The following is a 26,232-nucleotide window of genomic DNA, read 5'->3' as shown; positions in this document are numbered from 1 at the left end:
ATTATTCAACCAACATGGAACTCTTCAAACTAGAAGAGCACGAATAATATAAAAGTGGTGGAAAGAAGGAACTGCTATTTATAAGCTTTACGTGTATTATAATGCCTGTGACATGTAAATATTAAGTCAGAGAAGTCCACAGGAAATTTCCATTTCAATTACATGATCTAATGCCTTGTAGCCTTCTTTTGCTTATTTGCAAATAGACCTATAGCCAGTCCGTAACAATATTTAGTCATTTAAAACCAACTGAAATAACAATTGTATTAGTCAGATTATCAAGAGAGACAGATCCAATAGGATACATAGAGGCATGCCTCGAGGATATTGCAGGTTCAGTTTTTGCCACCACAATAAAGCAAATATCCAAAGAAAGTGAGTCACACAATTTTTTTTTATATTGCAGTGCATATAAAAGTTAGGTTTACACTATACTGTATTCTTTTAAGTGTCCAATAGCATTATACCTAAAAAGCAATATACATACCTTCATTTTAAAAATACTTTATTGCTAAAAAATGCTGATGGAGAGACATGAAGTAAGCATATACTGCTGGAAAAATGGTGCTTTGCAACACAAGGTTACCACAAAGCCTCAATTTGTAACAAATAAGTTTGTAAAAAAATGTGTGAAGTGCAATAAAGTGAAATTCAATAAAATGAGGTATGCCTATATATAGATACATATAGATGTAGATATAGATATTTGAGTGGGGATTTATTGGGGAAATTGGCTCACACGATTATGGAGGCTGAGAATTCTCATGACAGCTGTCTGCAACCTAGAGATTCTGAAACACTAAGAAAAGCCTCAAAACCAGGGAAGCTGATGATGTAATTCTCAGTCCCAGGCCAAAGGACTGAGAACCTGGGAGTAGGGATGGGGCAGGGAACTAGCATAAGTCCTGGAGTCCCTAGGCCAGAAAACCAGGGATCCTGATGTCCAGGGGCAGGAGGAAAACGGTGTGTTTTAGCTCCAGGAGACATAGAGAGAAGAAATCCTTTTCTCTCCTTTTTTGTTCTATCTGGACCCCAGCTAATTGGATGGTGCCCACCTACATTGAAGGTGAATCTTCCTCACTCAGTCCACTGAGTCATACACCAGTCTTCTCTGGAAGCCCTTACTGATACAGCCAGAAGTAACGTTTTACCAGTTGTCTGTTCCTGAATCCAGCTGACACCTAAAATGAACCATAGCAAAAATAGAGAAATGACATTACCTATCACTATTTTTTCAATAAATCATGTTATAAAATGTGTTTGAAAATTCTTTTTACTTGTGTAAAATATAAAAAACTAACTTCGTTCACAAAATAACTTTTCTTCATGGATTCTGTCAAAAGAGAATAAGTCAAAATATTTAAAACATTACGTGTTTGAAGATGTTTATAGCAATGTAATATGTGATAGAATAAAAGTCTCCAACTTTTCTAAACTAGAATACTTAAATAAGCTATAGTAGAACTGACTGAGAAATATCATTCAGCCATTGAAGATGTAGTAAATAGGATACAAAATTGTATGTTTGACCTGACCATTACTACTGAAAAATCACATTAAAAATGCCAAAAAAGGACATATCAAAAAATGCTACTTTGACCCCCTCTTCAATATTGGGTTTCTGAATATATACACTGGGTTAGTTCTGGTAACTAGATAAGAGGTTCCAAATTCCCACTGAGCAACTGAGGCTAGGTTTCTGCCTTCAGATGTGGAATTTTTCTATCCATACATATCAAGAAGCACCTTAATGGTTTATAAAGTATAACCTGTAATTAATAGATTGTATATTATGTAAACTATGTAAATAGAAGCACCTATTTTATTTTTAAGGTCACTGTGATCAATAAGCTATTACTATAGTTCTCTGAAGATAATACACTTCAATTACCACTGATAAACAGCCATGACTCACTGTGGTAATTTTACCTCATCTCTTATAGTTAGTCATCCACACCACGCCTTTACCTGGGATACTGCTTTCATTTTGGATCAAGAAATGCACTTTGTTGCAGGATTCCCCAGTGTTATCTGAGACTTCAGAGGACAAGCACACAGAACTCTTCAGAGATGCTTGTGTTCTGCCCCCTTCCATGCATTTTTTAATGTCTTTGTGTAGGGAGTGGCCTTCTCATGTAAGAGAGGTGACCAAGTTTCTTGGAACAGATTCATTCCAACATTCCCACCTCCCTGAATCTCTGCAGGGAGGTTGTATATAGGTTATTTTCAAATTTCATTCATTTTTGGTTCATTCTTTAATTAGCCAATCTAATGAATTACTACCACCCCCTGCCCAAGTATCAAGTCAACACATTAAATCCCAAATCTGAAATCATTACCACCCATGTCAATATATTTGCCCTAATAGATACTTAATGTCATCCTATTTGGTGTAAACTTTTATAAGTGGGCTTTATACTTCTTTGACTCAATTATTTTGGGACCTAATTTGTAGCATGGAGGCAATAAGGAGTAATGTGGTGAGTCCAGAAGAGATCTGTGAAATTTCCTATGTCAAGTTACTGAAAAGCATTTGTGCAGAAGGCTGATTTCCCTCAGAAGTGGTGAGAGGTTGCTTCCAATAACAAGAAGGTTCAGAAGAATTTGAAAATTCAAATTTCTTATCAATGCCTGAGATATCTTATATGGCAGAAGATTTAATCAGCAATTAAACTGTGCTACAGTCAAGCCTTAATCTTGTCTTCAGCAGTATCTACCCTAAAACTGCAGGATTAAGAGAGTTCTTCAAAACTGCCATCAAGATATTAAAATTTTACCTTATTTCTGAGCTAGGCATTCATGGCCTTAAGTTTCTCATTTGCACTCTGTATTCATTCGGAGGCTTCAGATCAGTTAGCTGGAACCATAATCTTCAAAATCACTTATTACTGCCATGGCCTTGCATTCCACCTGCACTTCATTCCATGCCAACACTGGTGGTTATTTAAACAATTATAATGTAACCACAGGCTGTAAATTGTCACAGTTCCATTTCCCATCAATATGTGCTACATAGATATGGGAGCAATCCAATCTCAGAATCTCATTTTTGTGGTTCTGTTTCAATTACTAAATTTAAGAAGGAAGTGTGTCTGGGAGGGTGGAGAGGGACAGCAAAAATGAGCAGGGTCGGGGCATCTTAGATCCCAGAGGGATTGCAGGCTTGATGGAGGGAGGAAGCTCAAAAGATTGAAGATAGCATAGGAGATTGGAATGCTTGAAATTCAGATTACAGAAGGGTTTATATTATTCTTAATAATGGTAATATTCACTAATGCAACTTAAAAGGAATGTCATTGCATTCAATAGAAAATAACTATAAAATAAATTTAATGTAAATGAAACATTGAATACAAATTGGTTCCATTGAATGCCAAATGGAGTTTGAGATTTGAATTTTCTTTGTAAAAGTAAAATCAAAATTTCAGAACCTTATTATCTGAGGCTTTGTTCTTGCCATGATATTACTGGGTATATACCCAAAGGATTATAAATAATTTTACTATAAAGATGCATACACACATATGGTTATCACAGCACTATTCACAATAGCAAAGACTTGAAACCAACCCAAATGCCCATCAATGATAGACTGGATAAAGAAAATGTGGCACATTTATACCATGGAATACTATGCAGCCTTAGAAAAGAATGAGTTCATGTCCTTTGCAAGGACATGGATGAAACTGGAAAACATCATTCTCAGAAAACTAACATAGGAACAGAAAACCAAACATCGCATGTTCTCACTTATAAGTGGGAGTTGAACAATGAGAATACATGGATACAGGGAGGGAAACATCACGCAGAGGGGCCCGTTGAGGGTTGTGGGGCAAGGGAAGGGAGAGCATTAGGACATATACCTAATGGATGAGGGGCTTAAAACCAAAATGACGGGTTGATGTTTACAGCAAACCACCATAGCACATGTATACCTATGTAACAAGCCTGCACGTTCTGCACGTGTATCCCAGAACTTAAATTATAATTAAATAAATAAATAAATAATAAATTCTAAAAGGTAATTGTAAATGGAACAACTTACTCACAGTAATATGATGTGATTTTGTGCTATCTCTCCCTACCACCAAAAGCCATCTCTTATACCCATGATAGACATGTCATGTTGTAGAAAATCTGCCCTAGCTTGCAAATGGGTTCAATATAGTGAACCCATTATCCTGTGGACAACAGGAAACCGCACTTGTGTCTTTTGTTCACTTCCTTATTACCCCCACATCTTCTGTCAAAAAAATAAAACACTTACAGATCTTGTCACAGTGTCTCTCAATTTGACTATCAATAAACTTTAAGAAATACTTATATAAAGGTGACTGGTATAAATGAAGCATTTCAGAGATGATATATACATTATCTCCTCCTATCTTTAAATGTAGAATATGCTTATGCTGGCAATGACTTCCACACAAATTCCAACAATATCGTTCTTTGTTTTTCTACATTGTGATTCTGTAAGTGTAAAACATGCCAATATTTATTTATATTTTAATTGATCAGCTTACATGAACTATTCAGTCAGCTTGAATAATGAAAATTTTCTGTTTGCTAAGAGTTTTTAGCCAGTTTGTTAGTAACCTGTTTCCAGTAAAGATCCAACTCTTGAAAAAGGAATGTTTATTTTTTAAAAAAAGGTATTAATTAGTTTTCTCCCATTTTTTTCTAATTATAATTTATAAAATAATCCCACCATTCGAGGTTACAAATTAAAAATGTTGTGAGTGTTTAAACCTGTAAGAAGTGGATTTACCAAACAACCAAATTGGAGACTCTTCAACAATTAATTACTTTTTCATATTTCGTGGAAACACAAAGATGCATATATACTCACACAGAATAAGACTTAGAATAACAAATTTTTGCCTGACTCAGATGGATTTATCAAATTTCCCAAACTTGCCTGAAGAAATTGCTTATTTTTTAACAGCTTTTATAAGTAAGCTAATGTATACAGTAGCAAGGTTAATGTAGTTTTTCATGTGGTAAAACAATCACATCACAATGAAAATCTGGTCAAGAAGATTTGCTTTAAAACAGGGGTCATTTGGAAAATAAAAATTTTTCATGCTTTAGCAGAGTACTTTAAACTTATCAGGGGCTATAGGAATCCAAATACCCAACTTCGGAGTCAGACCTTTGCACACCCTGAAGTGTCATAAAGTATCAGCCTAGTTTTTGCAGTACTTTTTTAGCAAGGTGAGATTATGGGTTTTTTTTTAATTTGGCACATAATTGTTTTGTCCTTTACCTAATTCTCTCTTCTGGCATCCTGACTGTATGAAAATGCATATTTTTTTCTAATTGTGGGTAAAAAAAGGAGAAAGAAAACAAATACCATTATTAAATTCACTATTCTCTCTCCTTATTTTCTTCTTTTATTTAGTTTTTAATTGTGAAGTATTATTTGCCTACAGAAAAGTCCGTAACAGTTTCCTTCAATACAATTCAGCTGCATCCCACCTACTTTCAAAACTTGTGAAATTTTGATATGGAGTATTTTTATAATCATCCTATTCAAAGTACTTTTCATTTCTCTGGTGATTTTCTTTGACCCATGGCTGCATTTATGATCATTTGGGGATTTTCTTGTTGTCTCAGTCCCACCCTCATTTGGCAAGCCCTGGACCCCAATTTTGTTACCAGCTAACCATTGAATACTTTTAAAGTATTCCTCAGTTTGTTAGTTTCTTAGCTTTCTGTTTTTAAATTGGCATATGCCTCTCAGGGAAAACCATTTCCAAATATGAAGCTATCTTTCTCGGTTATTTTCTTCTCCAGGACTCTGGGCCTATAAATTTTTACTTCTTCTTTAGCTCTGAAAGTGCGTTATATGTTCAGTTTTTCTAGTCGTTGTCAGTGGGTGGATTGTTCTGAATGGCTTCATCCACCAACCATTACCAACCATTACGAAAATTGGAAGTCAAGATTCCCATTACTTTTAATATTTGATTCCTAAGTGTAATTATCAAGTAACATTTTATTTGCATTCTACACCAGTAATATCGGATTAGAATCCATGCTTACAATCTCACTTTACCTTAATTACTTAGTTAAAGATCGTATCTCCAAATAACAATCACACTGTGGGTTAGAATTTCAGGACATGAATTTGAGAGAGAAACAATTTAGTCCATAACACAGCACATATTCATTCAAAAAACATTACCCACTTAATATAGGACAAGGACTATTCCTATATCAAAAATTATAAAGGACAGAAATAAACAAAAATGTTTAAAGCCTAATACATTGTTATTTTTGAAAAGGTAAAGGAATTGGCAGTGTAGGGTTGTGGGGAGTTATTTTAGATAGAGTGGTGATAAAAGATTGTTATAAAAAGATATCCTCTGAGCAGAAACCTGAAAAAATTGAAGGAAGACAGAATTTATGAATTATAGAGGAGAGAATTTTAGGCATAACCGTTTGCAAATGCAAGGGCCCTGGGACATATATCGGCATGGCTCTATAGAGGAAATTTCAAGAAAGCCATTGAGAGAATGGTAAGAAATAAAGTCAGACAATTGCCCTAAGATCAGTATACACAGAGCCTTGTAAGCCTTGGTAGAGATGTTTTATTTTATTTTTTTAAAGAGTCCTGGGAAGCCACTGGAAGCTTTGATAGGGGAATCCCATTGATCTGATTTTCATTTATAAAAGCACCATGGTAATAGACTTAGGAGAGGTACTCTCTAGGATATAAATAAATAAGGAAACCACATAAGTAGTTCAGTAGTAGAGTCAAAGATGTCATCTTTGAATTGGGTGTCATTAGTAGACAGGATGAGATGAGGTAGGATTTGGGATGTAATTTGAATGTAATGGTGACAGGACTTGCTATTGAAGAAGATGTTTGAAAATTCCCATTTTTGGTCTGAGAAATAAAGTAAATAGTGGTGCTATTCCCTGACATGGTGTGGACTGGCTTGAAGGAGAGTTAATTTGGGAGTAAAATAAAACGAGTTCTGTTTTAGATGTCATAAGTTAGAGATGCATATTGGAATCCAAGTGAGAATCATGTAGGCTTTTATCTATAGCTCTCTAGAAAGAGTCAGGGTAGGGGGCTAGAAATATAAATTCTAGTGTTATCAAAGTATACTGTAGATCATAGTCAAAGTCAGGGGACTCATTGATATTTTCCATGGTGAGACTATGGACAGAGAACAGAAGCAGTCTAAGGACTGAGCCCAAGAACACTCCAACATTTAAAAGATGGAGAAGAGGATTCTGCAACAAGATTGTAAGAGTACGAAGTCAATTAAAAGTAGAACAAAGCAAGTATATGATGCTGAAGCCAACACTATAATATGTGTGATCCCACGATCATTAACAAGCTATGTTTCTAGAGAATGTAACAAAAAATAATCCTTTCAATATTATTTATTTAACTGGAAATCTGAAAATTTGCATTAAATATAGGCATAGCAGTATTAATATCACCTAATGAATAATCAAGCCCTTGGAAAGAAAGCATATACCTGTGATTATAATAAAAGGGTAATTAGTTATAGGGTTGAACAGGAAGGGGGAAGAACTATCATTTAAACATGTTATACTAAATATTTATCATGCTTCTTTTGGCTGGGTCTTTCATAATCTCATAAAAGAGAATTAAATATGGAGTGATGAAAATATAGAGATCTATGTTGATGTTAAGTAGAAAAAATTCTCACTACTTGCAAGTTGATTTGGTGTTGAATATAGATGATTTCAGATCCTCAGTTAATACTAGTTGATGTTCTTTTTATCTCTTTGCTTCTTTCTACAGGTGGGGAGGTCCCGTACACGACTCTGGCTACCCGAATGATGATGGGGGCTTGGTGGCTATTTGCTTTGATTGTTATCTCATCTTACACAGCAAACCTCGCTGCTTTCCTCACTATTACACGCATTGAAAGTTCCATCCAGTAAGTAGACAATGTTTCCATTAGCTACAAAATATGAGAAATGATAAGAGTGGCCAAAGCTATCTGAGAATAAGTATATGGTGTCTCATAATAAATGTACAACTTCCCTTTGAGGAAAGGATCAATTTTGTGTTACTGCAAAGTATCACTGGTTAGTCCAAGTCCTGGAAATGCAGTATTGGTAGAGCATTTTTTATAAAGTAAAAATTTGGCTACGATTTGAATGTTGCTTCCCACATTTTCCTGGAAGGATAACACATCTTCAGAATTTTAGTGTCCACAAAGAATGACTATATCTGACTAACACTGTGAAAAGGAAGAAAAAAAGTCATACTTAAAAGGAAATCTTTGCCTTGAGTCTGTCCCATTATGTACTGTCAGAATAAACAGTTGAATAGATACAGATGTTTGAGAGATAGATGGATGATTGGGGATTGGGGAGAAAAGAAAGGGGAGGGGAATAGCAATCAACAGAAAATTATAGTATTTCAGTAACCACATTCTGTTTTTCTCTTCATTACCTTATACTTCATGTGGTCCTTATTGCTGCTATTTACTAGTTGCAGTTGGAATGGTGGGAAATAGTGATTAACTATGGTGCACTTATTTAATCCTAAAAGTTACCTAAGCCAGTGTCTCAATTCACAAATGCCATTTCCATGAGCCCATGGAGCCCAAGGGCCTTTTATCCACCACAGCCAGTTTTGCTTTTGTGGTTTCACGCTATAAGATCAGCACCACAGTATAATTTCTGCCTTATTAGAACATAATGTTCTATATATTGTTTTAAGAAAAATTTTCCTGAAAATGTTTTATTCATCCCCAAGCAAGGTAAGTTTGAATTTTCCTAAAGTTGAACATTCATTTCCCAAAAAGCTGGCAATTCAAATTCGGAATAATTAAATATGTCAGGGAATTCCTTAGGAATGTAACTTGTTTGGAAAAGAAAATCTGGGTAGTTATTTTCTTTTAAAAAGAATGTAAATTAAATTCATTAGTAGCCACAAAACTATTATAGCATAATACCAAAAAAGTTAAGAATTATCTATAAATAAATATGCTATCCTTTTCTATTTGCTCATTATACAAATTGAAACTCTCATATTCAACTAGTAATGCTAATAAGTAGTCAATTATTTTATCCATAATGTTTCTAGTTTCTCTCATGAAATCATGCTGCTCAAGTTGTTTTCCAATTATTCCTTTGATACAGAACCTTCATATTCCCCCAATTTATTGTCTGTGTAAACAGATCTATGTGTGACATAAATTACAAATCATACAGAGGGAAACTTATACCATTGATGGAAAGCTTATACTGGTGACCCCATAAGCATCATACTTTAAGCAATATGAAAATGATTACAACAGCCCAGCCAAAAGATCAATGAAATGAGTAAAATTATGAAAATAATAATAAACATTTATTGATCACTTACAAAATGCCAGATTTTGTGATGCATTAGCTTATTTAAAACTTACTATCATCTTCAAAAATACATACTATCAATAACTCATTTTATAAATGACAAAACTAAAGTCTAGAGGATGAGTAACTCACCCAAAGCCTGCAGCTAGTAAGTGACTGAGTAAAGACCAAACCTTAAATCTGGTTCCTGAGCCTACATTCTAACTGCATCATGTTAGTTCCCACACCACACTTGAACTTGAACTTCTGAATGGATCTTAGGTTTTAGAGTCAACACAAGAAGAAACTTGTCATAGCATTTTCCATTGCTAAGGGATGTAAAGGATAAAATCCTCCAAATCCTCAATTGGTCTGAGGAAATAGAGTATCAAAAGTTAGGTGACTTTTGTGTTGTAGGCATGTAGGCATATATCCCAGCATGAGTTAATTATGTCTATAATTGGTATCTACCATTCAGGGTAAGACTTTGGCAAATCCAATCAATAGAAGTCATTTTAAGAAAAATAGCTTAATTGTCAAATAAAAATTGGACATATTTAAGGTATACAATGTGATGATTCAATATACGTGTACATTGTGAAATAATTGTCACAATCAAATGCACCACCCATGCTATGCATTAGATTCCTACAACTTGTTCATCTTCTGAAAGTTTGTACCCTTTGACCGACATCTCCACATTTTCCCTGTACTCTAGCCCCTGGCAACCACCATTCTACTCCTGCTTCTAAGAGTTTGACTTTTCTAGATTCTACATATAAGTGATATCATATAATATTTGTCTTTCTGTGTTTGGCTTATTTCACCTAATGTAACATCCTCCAAGTTCATCCACGTTGTTGCAAATGGCAAATAGCAAAATAGTTTTTAATCAATAAAATTGAATATTTTATTTCATTAACATATTTCTTATCAATTATGTTGAATGTGTCACATTTTGGGTATCCTTAAAGCTCCAAATTTATGTAGTTCACATCTGACTTTGAAGTGTTTTTAAATAAATAAATCATAAAAACTTTAAATAAAATAACTGATCCTATGCAGTAAACAACAACTGTCATTACAGTAAACAAAAAATCATGGTTAACATTGACTGAGAATTTATAATGAACCAGAAGTTAAGCATATTACAAATATCATCTCATTTATTCCACAAAATAACCTTAATAATACAAGTACTCCTCTTATTGCCATTTTATGGATGAAGAAACAGAGTTTGGAAGATATTGCTTAAGATTACACACTCAGTAAGTGTCAGAGTTGAGAGTCCAATCCATGTCAATCAGGCACCAATCCATGGCCTTACCTGTCAAATTCTTTTTTTTATTCTTTTTTTTTATCTAGTGGTGGGTCCTAGAATTTGTTTGCTTGATATGGTATTTCTCTGAGGTTGCAGACTTTGTGGCGTCTGTAAATCTGAGTTATTTAGTTATTACTAACTTTGCCAGCACCAGTTTTTATCTAGACTTACATGCAATAGCAGTGGGAGGAGAAGCCTGTCTCAAATTTTTCATCCATAGGTTTATCTGAAAGTAAAACCTGATGGAAAAAGATTGTAATTTCACATCATGTTTCCCTCAAGTGTAGTTCTACCGCCCAAAGTAACTAAGCATTCATTTTTTAAAAAATCATTCCTTTCCAATGCCAGCTGGCATTATTAAAAGTCATCAGTGGGTATAATAAATCTCTACTTCCTTGTAATATTATCACTGGACTAATTTTGGAAGGAGAGAATCGGAGCCAAGTAAGTTAAAAGAAGCCAGATGCCCTCCCGAAATTTAAAGATATCTTCTAATTTCATGCCTCAACAGTGTTGGTAAACATAATTGCCTGCAGTGTTTCTTAGAAACATTCAAAGTTTCATTTGTAACTAATGCCAAAGTTTCTTGGGAAAATTCTAATTTTTCTTAGAAAAGACAAACTTTTTTTCAAAGTAGCATTCAATGTCATGCTTCTTAATCATTTATAAGATTTGCTCATCACCAAATGAAGCTGCAGTGCATGTCAATGTACTTTTTCCAGCCCAATTTTGCTGTGCCATTGGCAAACACATGCCAACCATAGCTTCATTTCCAAAATTCAGCGTTGCTTCTGCAGACTACAATGGGCAGAGGTGGTTAGAGGAATGTCAGTGAGGGGGAGAGAGAGAGAGAGGGAGAGAAATCAGCTTCTTTGAATTGATGGTTGACGGAAACTCTTCCACTTTGCTAGGAGCAATCTAATAGATTTATTTTGGGGAAGCTGAATAATTTCATAAAATTTTACCTTGTTTTTAAAATTAGATATCTATGGGCATCTAATCTAACTGGAACTTGTTATTAATAAAAGTTTTGAAAGGGAATTTTCCCTGGAAAAGATAACCCATAAATTTAATTTCATATCCCTTAAGTGATATGGGCAGCACATCATAACTATGTCCTATGTTTAATATAACATAACGTGACGGAGTATGACACAGTTCAGTTTTTAAAGGGGAAAAAATGCCATTTCCACAAGACTCTAATGACAATTTGGGCTTTTTCATTCCCATTGAGAGGTAACAACATATAGTTAATTGTTTTCAAACACCTAGAAATTGGAATGATTTTTTTTTCTCTTGATAACTAGACTAATAGTGGCAATGGTGAAATGGAGCATGTGAAGCTTTGAAGGTACTTCAGAGTAAGCACTGGATAATAGTATCATCAACATTAGTTCTGTTTGCCTTTATTGTGATATTACTTCCAAAACCTACCTAGTTCACATAGAAGTGAAAATAGCTATGGAAAAATCAGGGTTACGCAGTTATAGTTATTAATAACTTTAGAATCAAACTGGTCTTTGATGATGAAACTTGAGTTTTTCATTCCCAGGAGCTGCAAGTAAACTTGGACCTACTCAAAGGGATCCCAACATCCCACCATGTTTTTGTATTCAGTGCTTTCATTCTCCATAATGCTTAAGGTTGGACTAAACAAAATATTGAGTTAATTCTGCCACCGAATCTAACTAATCTGGGATAGCATTGCTTTCCAAACTAATACAGAAAGAGATCCGTAAATATTCTATTACTAAAGAAGAACCCCTTTTCCCTAGCATATCAATAACAGGATTTTTGCCATCACCTTTGTCTACATTTTGAAAAGAAAATAATTATTGAGCAATTTTTTTCTAAGTGTTCACAGGTGAGTATGATCTAATTATGCTTAGAAATTCAAACATCACCAAATCTGGTACTAAAGCCTGGGGACAGAGGGAAGGATAGCAAGTGACAGATGCTCTGTAAAGAAAAGGAAGGTGGGACTAAATAGTCGAGGGCATGGTAAGACTTGTTAAGGAATTTGGAATTTTTCCTGGAGGTAATGGAGAGTGACATTACTGTAGAAAGACAACTTTATCTCTGGAGAGGAGGGCATGTGGGAGAAAGAAAATGTAGGCGTGCATGGGAGGCCGTTAAAGGTGTCTAATGCATGTATATTTACAGCAATTAACTAGTATGTCTCTACTTGATACTAGTATGTCTCTACTTTTTTCAAGGGCTACTTAATTTGATAATACTAGAGGATTAAGGGTAACTTAGAAATTTGGCTTCAGAAACCTCATATTTCTAGGCTAACATTTACATTTGTAGTGGATGTAAGAATATTGCCTCAGTTAATTTTGTTTAAGATATTTTAAGAGAGGATGTGGCTTACTACGTTTTAGCTAACTAAGTAAAAAAGAAGACAGTGATTAATGAGGAAATTCTGGAAATGACTCTGTTTAGGCGGCATTTCACATGCAATTTTGCAGAAAAGTTGCATCTCAAGGTCTACTATTCGTGGGCCCCATCTGCCTCTCACTTTTAGCTCTGAGCCATCAACAAAGAAGTTAGACTTATTTTTATTCCATTTGAATGCATTTTTTTCCTGATTGTAAAAAAAAACAGGCTGTTTTGAGAAAATAGGAAAGTACAAAAAGATATTGAAGGACAAAGCATTAATAATCCATAAACTGTCGTGGGGCAGTAAGTTCTGTTAATATTTGGACAAACTTTCTTGTAACTTTTAATTTTACAATTATTATATATGCACAGGAAGTTTCAAAGATATAGTACAGAGCAGTGTCATGTATTCCTCTCTCAGTTCCCTCAATTTTTGCATACTGATTATACTACAAAATCAAAACCAGGAAATTGACATTGGTACAATGTGCACAAGTTGCTTTATGACGTATTATTACATATGTAGACTCCTGTAATCACCACTGCAATTAAGATACAGAACTATTCCATCACGGCAAAGATCTCTCTCATTCTATCCCTTTATAGTCACATTCACCCTTCCTTACCAACCCCAACCTCTGGTAACTTACTGTGTTCCCCATTTCTGTAAGTTTTGCGTTTCAAGAGTGTAATATAGGATTGAATCACAGAGTGTGTGTCCTTTCAAAAATGGCTTTCTTATTGACTCAGCATAATATCCTTGAGATCTATCCAAGTTGTTGTATCTAATAGTTCATTGCTTTTTATTGCTAAGTAATAATCCGTGGTATGGATGTACCACAGTTGGTTTAGCAATTTACTTACTGAATGACATTTTTATTGTTTCAAGTTTTGGGCTATTACATATAAAGCTTCTAAGAACACTTATGTGGCAGTTTTCTGTGGATTATTTTTTTGTTTCTCTGGCATAAATGCCCAGGAATACAATTGCTCAGTCATGTGGTAAGTATATGTTTGGTTTTTAAGAAACTGCCCTACTAATTTCCAGAGCGGCTGTACCATTTTGTGTTTCCACCTGCATTGTATGAGAGATCAAGGGCGTCTGCATCTGTGCCAGCATTTGGTGGTATCACTATTTTTTTTTAGCCTTGCTGACAGGTATGTGGTGATGTCTCATTGTGGTTTTAATTTGTATTTTATTATTGTGTAGTGGTATTGAACATCTATTCATGGGCTCATTTGTAATCCTTATCCTCTTCCATGAAAGGTGTTTTCATGCTTTTTGCCTATTTTCTAATTGGGTTGTTTACTATTAAGAGTTCTTCATATAGTCCAGACACAAAGGCTTTGTCATATAGGTGGTTTGCAAATATTTTCTCCTAGTCTGTAGCTTGTATTTTCATCCTCTTTATAGGGTTCATCGTAGAACAAAAGCTTTAGAAGTTGATGAAGTGCAATGTATCAATTTTTTCATTTTATGGATTGTGCTTTTGGTTTCATGTCTAGCACTCTTCAATAAGTCCAAGGTCAAGAAGATTTTCTCCTATTTCTTCTAAAAGTTTTATAGTTTTACATTACACATTTACATATTTAATGCATTTTGAGTTAATTTTGTATAAAGTACAACGTTTAGGTTCAATTTTTCACTATGGATATTCAAATGCTCAAGCAGCATTGTTGAAAAGACTATCCTTTATTCATTAAATGTTTTGCACCTTTGCACAAAAAAAAAAAAAAAAAATCTGTTGGCCATACTATGTGAGTCTGTTTCTGTGTTCCTATTCTGTTTCATTAATCTATGTTGTCTGTCCCTCTGCCGGTAACGCAGTTTTGATTACTGTAGTTTGAAATTGAGTAGAGTGATTCTTCCCACATACTATTTTTTCAGAATCATTTTAGCTGTTTTAGTTCCTTTGTCTTTTTATTATAAGTTATAGAATAATATTGTCTATATCTACAAAAATATTGCTGAAATATTGACAGTAATTGCATTACATAAATTGGAGAGAGAATTCACATTTTTAATATGCTGAGTCTTCCGATCTATAAACATATGTCTCTCCACTTATTTAGATCTTCGATTTATTTTATCAGCACTTTATAATTTTCATTATACAAGTCCTTTACATGTTTTCTTAGATTTATACCTAAGTATTTCTTTTTCCCAGTGATTACAAATGTTCTTGGTATCTCGATCCATTTGTGCTGCTACAACAAAATACCTAGGTCTGAGTAATTTATAAAGAATAGAAATTTACTTCCTCACAGTTCTGGATGCTGGGAAGTCCAATATCAAGGTGCCAGCAGCTTGAGAGTCTGGTGAGGGCCAGGTTTCTGCTTCCAAGATGGTACCTTGACTGTTCTGTCCTCACGTGACAGAAAAGATGGAAGGTCAAAAGGGGCCAAACTCATTCCATCAAGCTTTTTTATAAAGAACTAATCCCAGTCATGAGAGCAGAGCCTTTATGGCCTGATTGTCTCCTAAAGATCCCCCTCTTAATATTGTTGAACTGGGGATTAAGTTTCAATATGAACTCTGGAGGGAACACAAGTATTAAAATCATAGTAATTGAATTTTTAATTTTAATTTTCACATATTCATTACTAGGATATAGAAATACAATTGTTTTTTGTCTGCTGATTTTATCTTGTAATCTTGCTAAGCTGATATCTTAGTTCTAGGAGTTCTTGGTAGATCCTTTAGGATTTCCTAGGTATAATTTGTAAACTTACTAAGCTCATTTATTAGTTTTAGGAGTATTTGGTAGATTCTTTGGATTTTCTAGGTACAGTTTATGCCATTTACAAAGTCTGGTGGTTGTATCATTTTTCTTTCTCATCCAGATACCTTTTATTTTCTATTTTGCCTTTTCTTTGCTAGATAGAATTTACAATACTATGTCAAATTAAGAGTAGTGAGAGTGAATATCTCTGTTTTGTTCCTGATCTTGCTGGAAAAGCAGTCTTTGACCGTTAGGTATGACATTATCTGTGAAGTTTTTTTTTTTTTTTTTTTTTTATACTTTAGGGTTTTAGGGTACATGTGCACAATGTGCAGGTTTGTTACATATGTATCCATGTGCCATGTTGATTTCCTGCACCCATTAACTCGTCATTTAGCATTAGGTGTATCTCCTAATGCTGTCCCTCCCCCCTCCCCCCACCCCACAACAGTCCCCGGAGCGTGATGTTCCCCTTCCTGTGTCCATGAGTTCTCATTGTTCAATTCCCACCTATGAGTGAGAACATGCGGTGTTTGGTTTTTTGTCCTTGCGATAGTTTACTGAGAATGATGTTTTCCAGTTTCATCCATGTCCCTACAAAGGACACGAACTCATCATTTTTTATGGCTGCATAGTATTCCATGGTGTATATGTGCCACATTTTCTTAATCCAGTCTATCGTTGTTGGACATTTGGGTTGGTTCCAACTCTTTGCTATTGTGAATAGTGCCGCAATAAACATACGTGTGCATGTGTCTTTATAGCAGCATGATTTATAGTCCTTTGGGTATATACCCAGTAATGGGATGGCTGGGTCAAATGGTATTTCTAGTTCGAGATCCCTGAGGAATCGCCACACTGACTTCCACAATGGTTGAACTAGTTTACAGTCCCACCAACAGTGTAAAAGTGTTCCTATTTCTCCACATCCTCTCCAGCACCTGTTGTTTCCTGATTTTTTAATTATGGCCATTCTAACTGGTGTGAGATGGTATCTCACTGTGGTTTTGATTTGCATTTCTCTGATGGCCAGTGATGAGGATCTGTGAAGTTTTTTATTGCAGATATTCTTTCTCAAATTGAGGAAGTTATCTTCTATTCCTAGTTTTCCATGTGTTTTTCGTCACGAATAGGTGTTGGATTTTGGCAAATGATTTCATTTTTTATTGATTGGTATGCTCGGGTAATTTTTCTTTATTAGCCTGTTTAGTGGATTACATCATTCATTTCAACAACTATTTTTAAAACAAGGTAGAGGCTATATTCCCCATTTCTATTTCTTCTCCATCATTTTCTCCAAGTCTTGATTTTCTACTTGATTTTCTTCCCTTCACTGATTTGAGTCAATAAAATATCATGACTGTCCCTGCCTGCTGCTTCACATCTTAGTTTCTTTTCCCTTACCTTAACTATTGCTCCTCTCTCCATTCTCTTCCCAGTAGAGTTTATCCACTGGAGTGTGGAGTCCAGACTGTTACCTTCTCCCATCCTCAAAACTGGCTTGAAAAACTTTATTATTACTTCATCCAATCAAGATGAATACAACTCCATTAGCAAAGCATATTGAGCCCTTCTGTTCCACCCACATTTCTGTCCAGGGGCACCAATGAACTCCTTCTCACTTACTTATTCATGCTACAGTCAAGCTAGACTCTTATGGGACATTGCATGCCTCTCTGGAGCTTTACATGCTCTTCTCTCTCCCTGAAATCACTCAAAACCCCCTTCTCTTCTGGTGTCTTCCATTTTCCCAGGCATAATTAGCCATTACTACACATGTGCCTTCTCTTTGCGATTTTAAGTTCTTCAAAAGCAAAGACTATGTTATATCCATCTTGAGAGGCACTGCTAGAGTGCCTCTCAGAGTACCTGACAATAGTATGAATAATAGCAGCTAACATTTCTTGAGTGCTTGCTATGTGACAGCTAGTTTTCCAGATACTATGCATGGATTTTATCATTTAGTCTTCGTAATAGCCCCATGAGAGATATGTTATTATCATCTCTATTTTATAGATGATGAAACTAAAACCTAGGGTAGTAAACCCAGGCAATCTAGCACTATAACTTTTTACCAGGGGAACATATTGTTTGCTAATTACAAATACACTGAACCTTTATTGTATGAAATAAATAAATGAATAAATGGCATCCATAAGGGTTACTATAAATTTCTTAGGAAATGAAAAGAGCTTTGCAGAAAAGAATTAATGGCAACAATATGTTTAGCTAAGCTACTTCCAGGTATTTCTAAGTTATGTGGAATCCAAAAGTCAGTAATGGGAGACTGGATTCAAACAAATCTGCATTCGAATTCTTTGCCACTTAATAGCTCAATGACCTTGTCAGGATTCCATAATTATTATAAACCATATTTTCCCTAAGAGTAAAAAATGGATAGATTTAACTTCATAGGTTTAGTGTAAAGTGTTTAAAGATTAAGTGAAAAAAAGGCATGAATAATATAGCACAGTCCATGGACAGCACCTACCTAACATTTGCTTCCATTCTTCTACATTTTCTCTAGGCACTCATATAGATTCCTTGGACTGTCTTTCTCTCTGCCCCCATTTTGATGGTATTTTTGTCATTTTGTCCACAATTCTATACATTAATTTTTCCTTTGACCTGATTCACCTAAATCTCAATGTTTCTTGCTTATAGAGCTACTGTTTCTGACACAGATGTCACCATCCTACCTTACAGTCTATCTTGCTGAGGGTTGTCTCTTTGCCCTGCTGCTTAATCCTCTCATTTCCCCAAAGATAAAAGCAAAATAAACAAACAAAAATCGGATGCATCTGCAAGCCTTATCTGAATTTAGGCATAAATAAGGTCTTGGAAGAATGATTCACTCTGTTATCTCACCTTAGCTAGTGACTAACTAGCACTGAGATCAGGTTGCTACTAATAAAGACTGGGAAGACCCCTGGGTCAGGATACATATTTGCCAGGCAAGTTTTCTCTCCTAACTCATCTTTATTTAGCCCTCTCATAATACACAGCTCAAATACCACTTATTCTATATAGCCTTGCCACATATTCATAACTGTATTTAGTGTCTCCCTTTTTTGAACCACTTCACGTCTACCTAACTTACACCCTGTATTGGAATACTATTCTACTTGTTTTACTTCCCTATTAAAATGCATATTCTTGAGGGTTGTTTTATCATCTTTGTACCAGTTCAGTGCCTTATGTAGTGTATTGTGTGAGTACTTAGTGGGTTACATGTAAATATTCACTCACTGAGTGAACTAGAAAGACATTTTTTAGAATCTGACCTGAGAGTATGAAACTCCATGACTTGTATGTGTACCCCATTTAAAAAATTAGATAGAAATATGAAAGCCATTTCTTTTCCCTATTATTCCAGAATAAGAGAGGAAACCCAAAATGGTATGCTTTCTAAGTATCCTTTGTGTCACCCACTCACTCTTCAGTCTTCCAGTAGGAGCCTTCTTTATAGCTCTCAGTAGGGAATTGCACACTTTATTAAGAGGAGCCAAAATGAAGGTGGATGAAGTGAGCAAGGCCTGGCTCATACTGCCTTTCTGTTTCATTTTAGTACAGAATTGTATAGGCTTAGCTCCAGAACACACAAGCACTGCAGCAGAGGAAGACATTCATCTCCTTACTCTCTATTGTTAGTGTTGAAATGGCTTACTTGTCCTAGCACTTAAGTACTACAGTGATGGATGTTTCCCAAATGTACAGCCATCTCAATGTCATAGACAGAATTTTGTCTCCTTTTGGAAAAAAGATTAAAACTTCCTAGAAGTATATTGGTCTTTCAAAGCCACCCTTCAATGAGCATTTAATTAAAAGTTGTCTCCCAGTTTGTCCGTGGCTCCCGGGAACAGGGCTATATTAGCATCTCCATGGACTCTGTTTACACTGAGCTCACCGGGACAAAAACTTTGCCAATTTTATAATATTCCACAGCTTCTAAAATAATCTTCTTCTGAACAAGATGAATCATTCTAGACAAATCAAATCCTTCTCTTTTTCTCTCTCTTCCCAATCTTGCTCCTTTAAGCCTAGAAACCTATTAAATGCTGTGCTCAAGAATATAAATTCCTGTCTCTTCTCCATTTCCTGTTACTTTCTTCCCTTACTGAAGTCTGCTGAATAAATAAATTCAATCTACCACAAACTTACAAATATGGTTAAAAAAAGAACCTATACTTGGAGTATGCTTAGTCATTGTGGAGGACATAGTTTGAGTATGGAGCATCCTTTTGCGAAATTAATGTGGGAAGAGTAGTGATGAAAATCAGCAAGACTGGAGTTGGCAGCCAGGGCTGTTTGGCAGAAGAATACTATTAAAGGAGACTGAAGACTTATGTTCAAGTCTCTTTTCTCCTACTAAAAAAGTAAGGCAAATTCTAAAACCACTTTGCACTTCAGTTTCTCGTCTTTTAAAAAAGTGATCCAATTCTTCGCTCACTGCACAAATATTTGTTCCACAGTTTGAATGATGTTATTTTCCATGTCCCTTCAGGCATAAACTTTTATATCAACTATAGCAATGAGATATCTTAATAAACAAGGTGTGAGATAAAACTGATACATGAAAACCTGGATAACAGATAAGTTGAAAGGCAAATCTGAAAAAAAAAAAAATCCTTTTTTGTCATATCTTCTTATTTTCTTTTTCTAGTTCTCTATTTCCAGTCCCATTTTTCTTTCCCTAGCCGCTCCATCATGCCAGTGATGTTGGTATGCTGACCTCCACACTCTACTACTAAGTATCTGTTTGACCCCATTAATTCTCTGATGCTCTTAATTCCTCCATAGTTCCTGTCATCTAAAGATATTTAATTTATTTTAATGGCTTTCTCCTCCACACACACACACACACACACACACACCCCTGCTACAGCCCCCATTTCTCAAGCCCAGATGCTAAGGAGGGATGATGCTAGATAAGAGCCAGATACCCTAGCTAATAGCAAGTGGTGAGGAAGGCGAGGAATAAGGTCTAAAGCTGGCTGGTGGGCTGCTTTTATTCAGATGACGATTGTAATTTTCTGAGAGGGATGCTACAGAGTTCTCAAGATTTGCTGTTGACTTGGGAGTGTGGAGCACATTTGCAAAACAGTTTGGGCATTTATAATCTCAAAATAGCAGTTAATAAGACCTGGCTCTCAGGCATCAAGATATGCATTTAATATCAACTTTTGCTGAAATTTCTCAAAAAGGAAATATCATCTACTTGAGAATAGAGGATAATTTCTCTGAATCATTCTGAATCAGTCATTGTGGAGGACATAGTTTGAGTATGGAGCATCCTTTTGTGAAATTAATGTGGGAAGAGTAGTGATGAAAATCAGCAAGACTGGAGTTGGCAGCCAGGGCTGTTTGGCAGAAGAATACTATTAAAGGAGACTGAAGACTTAAGTTCAAGTCTCTTTTCTCCTACTAAAAAATAAGGCAAATTCTTTCTTTTATTATTATACTTTAAGTTTTAGGGTACATGTGCACAACGTGCAGGTTTGTTACATATGTATACATATGCCATATTGGTGTGCTGCACCCATTAACTCGTCATTTAGCATTAGGTATATCACCTAATGCTATCCCTCTCCCCTCCCCCCACCCCACAACAGTCCCTGGTGTGTGATGTTCCCCTTCCTGTGTCCATGTGTTCTCATTGTTCAATTCCCACCTATGAGTGAGAACATGCGATGTTTGGTTTTTTGTCCTTGCGATAGTTTTCTGAGAATGATGGTTTCCAGCTTCATCCATGTCCCTACAAAGGACATGAACTCAAACCACTTTGCACTTCAGTTTTTCGTCTTTTAAAAAAGTGATCCAATTCTTCGCTCACTGCACAAATATTTGTTCCACAGTTTGAATGATGTTATTTTCCATGTCCCTTCAGGCATAAACTTTTATATCAACTATAGCAATGAGATATCTTAATAAACAAGGTGTGAGATAAATAAAAAAAATGTTTATTTTGAGAAATCCACAGACCTACTGGACTGAGAAGAGGAATGTATCTTTTGCATTTGGAAGATGTTGAGTTATCAGTAGAAACTTGGTCTCCTGTTCCCGTGTTATGAAGAGCCAGGATTTTTGGTTTTTGTCATATTCATTAGATACTTCACTGAAACTATGACCTTCTACCTTACTTTGACAATAATGTTTCACTGGGTCTTTAAATAGGCTATTAAACTAGGCTACACCTATTCATGGTAACTTATTTCTCCTAGTCTTTTATTTCCCACTATGAAATTTTTGATAGTATGATTAATGTTTCTGAGCTCCTCAAAAGATCTTATAGAGGAAAAAATCACAAATTATTATTGATTCCTCTTTTGAATTCACACTGTATTTCATTTGGATCATTGTTTCAATGTAGTATTATTATGTATTATTGTTTCAGAGCTTGTTAGTAGGCCATATGCAAGGTAGTGATCAATAATAGTTCAATGTTAGCCTTGGAGGGTATATTGAATAATTTTTTTCCATAAGTCAGCATTGGTCTTGATTCTAATTAACATTTTCAATGTTGATTTGAAGTGTGGAATAGAGAGTAAGCTTATTAAATATGCAGATTACTTTATATTGAGTAGGGGTGATTATTGACTAGAACTACACTGTAAGAATGTATAAGGACCTTTACAAATAAAACAAGGTGATTAGAAGTACAATGAAGTTTAATAGGGACAAATATGTGATAATCACTCAGAGATGGAAAAAACAAACTGTATGCATATATTTGTGTATACCTATGATAATTTCCGTATAAACCATCTGTCAATTATAAATTTGAAATGTGGCATTAGTGTTTATTTTTAAAATGACCGGAGTCACCTAGCAGCATGTAAGTTGTTCAAGCCTTGTAAAGACTACTATGACCTACTTAGAAGGTTCACAAATTATGCAAAAACTAAAATACAAGAGAAAAAAATGGTTTAGTTAGTAACAGTCTAAAAACGGAAGTAATATATCTTATGGATAACAACTAAAAAATTTAGTATTTAATTCGACAAAGAGAAGGCTAAAGGAGGAAAATGAAAAAGAAGTGTTTTATTACATAGAGAAATATTGTACCAGAGGTGGTATGCAGGTATTGTCCATTTTCATTGAGAACAAAATAGTGTTTTCTGTGAAACAGGAGATTTTGGGGCTATGCACAAGTGAGGACTCCCTTGTGTTAAGTTTTCCAAGTCACTGAAGTACCTTATTAAAAAAAACATGAAGTCAGTTTTAAGGACTGGCTTATGTGCCTTAAGGTAACTAATCATATTATGTAATGCCTCTGGTAACTCTTTCAACTCTCTGGTATTATGATTATTTTAGTATGTTTTCATTAACACCATTTAAAAATGTGGTCCTTCCAGGGAAATTAATGGGAATTAGTGAAGTCCTAAATATAGGAATATGAAAATCCCCTATTTCACTACTGAAATCTATTGCATGATTCGAAGATATCATTTTAACATAAATTTTACAATCATCCTATCATCAGTGGTAACATAGTAAAATGCTGACCCTAAAATTTAGGATAATTTCATATTTCTTCCTAGTGTCTTGAGATAAATAAGTATTGCAGCTTTTTCATGATATATAAAAAAGAAGCTGCACATGCTTTGTACCATGCACAGGAAAACTGCAGGGTAATTGAATGTACAGAATACTAGAACCTTTTATAATGAATATTTGCTTAATAATTTATATATTATATATTTTATTAGGTATACACATATATTAAATATAATATATCTAAAATAGCCTTTCATGATATATATGTATATTTATTTTATAATGTATTATTAAATATTAATATGTACCAAATATTTATTTAACTAATAGCCATTTAAAATAGAGAAAAGGATCATAAATGATACTTCTGTCAACAATGTCAGAGTTTTGAGGTTTGTGGTAGAAAAATACAGTGTCTGCCCCATTTCCGGGTTCATGATGTGACACAATTAGTTTCTAGCTTGTAATGTGGGTCAAGAAGTCACACAAGCCAGTCAGATTTTCAGATGACTGTTCTCTTGCATCTGTATAACACCATCATTTCGGAGAGAGTTTAACAATCATTTTTATTGGTTATAGCCAACAGCAGTAAGACGTGCAGCATTTCCATCTTCCCTTAGATTCTCTAAAATGGCCTGCCATGTCCACATATCTGAACTAACTCCGAAGTTTGTAAGGAAAGTGCAGATCTTTTTAATGCAAGGGGATGTTCCCCTAAGTAGTCCATGACATCTAGCCTTCCCAAGGGCATCTACTTTACATAAACTTACAATTTTACCTGTGGCCATCTTGACTGTACCACACGGTGGGTAGGGCTGACCCAGAATACTTTCGTCGGGAGAGAATGCAGAAAATATTCCCAAGTCTGTAAGGGTAGACTTCAGTGTCATCTGCTGGGCTGTAATCCCTACACTTTGTAATCTAATCTACCACAGGAGGACCGTGTTCTGCCAGGTAGAGGTGCCCTTCTCATGAATCTTGCTGCACGCTTTTTCTAGACCAAACACATTTTATATGCTGGTGGCTATTTAAACAGTTCTAAAAAAATTAAAATGAAATAGACATTCTAAAGGAGTTCAAAGCAGAAGGACCTGAGGCTGTCTTTTATCTAATGTATTCTGTTGTGCCACATGAGGAGGGTTAGGGGGAAGATGAAAGACTCAGGACAGGAGTGGAGAAAGGGACAGAATGGAGGGACTAGAAAAGGCTGCATCATTTAGACCTTATTCAAGCATTCCACATGGAGGTGCCCATCTTCTGACCCTCCGTAAATCTCTAACCCTCTTTGTTCCTCTTATGGCACCCTGTCCATCTAGAAGGCTTCATCTGAGAAATTCTCTCAATTTCCCAAAATGGAGTCCTAACCCTGTGCCTTGCCTGGTATCATTCTACTGTGCTGGCCTCAGACCTCAGGTTGCTCTTCCAAAGGCTTCTGCTGTGTTGAGGAGGAAGAGACTCTGCCACCGTAATAGGAAGGAAGACACAGCACTTTGGTGCTGGTACATTTTCCTTCGTTAGAGATTGCTGTCTCTGGGTTCCTCCTGAATTACCCCACACCGTGAGGAATACTTTTAGGCTATACAATCTAATCTTCTATGAGAGAACTCTATGTCTTCCATTAACATGACTTTGACATTAATCCTTTTTAAAATAAGAAACTTAGTGCTATTAAGCTAAAAACTCTTTCCTGAGCCTACTTTCATTAAATAAGGACACTCCTTCAGGCACTAAAAATAGCTTTTACAGAGCTCTTAATTATGGACCAAGCCACCTTGAAAACATCAGGAGTCATTTTTATCCCACCGTATACTCTTGATATCTTTATATTTCATCAGACTTTACAAGCTTGTATCTGAGGTAGTTAAGAAAACTTCACTAGGGAAAAGGAGCTACTAAGATAGGAATGTGACTTCTCAAAGAACAAGTGGCCATTGGCTATGCCGTAAATAGGAAGGTGGAAGGCTTATTCCATTTGTCCATACATAGAGCATACATACTCTCCTTCCTCCTCTTTATCTAAATATTCAACCAAGAAAAAAATCCTAAAATTTAATTTTCTGTAGTAATCCTCAGCATTGCCAAAGGTGACTGTCCTCGACTTGTTCTGCTGCTTATCTCGAGATTCTTTAGCTACTAAAATCATGAATTCTTTTATATATTTATAAGCATTTCAATTAAGCAATTTTCTTCACCATTTCAGTTTGCTTCCAATATTTCAGTGAAAAAATCACTCAGTTCATGTACTCCTTATCTTCTCTGTCTGCACTGCTCAGATAAGTAACTTTTTCAAGAACAAATGTTCTACTTTGTACCAGGTCCTGTGTCTACCAGAAGCACAGACTACATCCTCAGCTTTTCAAAATACGTTTTTTGGTCCTAATTGTTTGGGTTTTCTTTTTATTTGCCTTGCCTCTGAATTTATTTATTTTACATATGTGGCAAAGTATTATGACAGGCAATTCACTGGAGGTTCAATAAAGCTTGCCCAGCTGATTGTGTAACAGAGGAAATTGCCAAATATTTCTTTAAAAATGAACAATGAGAACACATGGACACAGAAGGGGGGACATCACACACCGGAGACTGTTGTGGGGTGGGGGGAGGGGGAAGGGATAGCATTAGCAGATATACCTAATGCTAAATGACGAGTTAATGGGTGCAGCACACCAACATGGCACATGTATACATATGTAACAAACCTGCACATTGTGCACATGTACCCTAAAACTTAAAGTATAATAATAATAAAATAAAATGAAAAAGTTTTAGATTTTTTATTTTGTTTTTGATTTTTTTTTTTTTTTTTTTTGACAGAGTCTTGGTCTGTCGCCCAGGCTGGAGTGCAGTGGTGTGATCTCAGCTCACTGCAACCTCTGCCTCCGGCCGGGTTCAAGCGATTCTCCTGCCTCAGCCTCCCAAGTAATTGGGACTACAGGCACCCACTACCATGCCCAGCTAAGTTTTTGTATTTTAGTACAG

General features: G+C 35.4%; 1 protein-coding gene across 2 annotated transcripts in view; it reads left to right on the top strand.

Moving 5' to 3' along the window:
• Positions 1 to 26,232, top strand: part of GRID2 (glutamate ionotropic receptor delta type subunit 2) — a 1,458,882-nt gene that overhangs the window by 1,194,713 nt on the left and 237,937 nt on the right. For both annotated transcript variants that reach the window (XM_055296994.2, XM_055296993.2), the window contains one exon: positions 7,784 to 7,922. In XM_055296994.2, the coding sequence (XP_055152969.1) occupies positions 7,784 to 7,922 (139 nt within the window). The remainder of the gene's footprint in view (positions 1 to 7,783; positions 7,923 to 26,232) is intronic.

This window comes from Symphalangus syndactylus, chromosome 10 (assembly GCF_028878055.3).
Source record: "Symphalangus syndactylus isolate Jambi chromosome 10, NHGRI_mSymSyn1-v2.1_pri, whole genome shotgun sequence".
Lineage (NCBI taxonomy): Eukaryota > Metazoa > Chordata > Mammalia > Primates > Hylobatidae > Symphalangus > Symphalangus syndactylus.
Note: the sequence above shows the minus strand (reverse complement) of the source record. Positions and strands in the feature narration are given on the sequence as shown.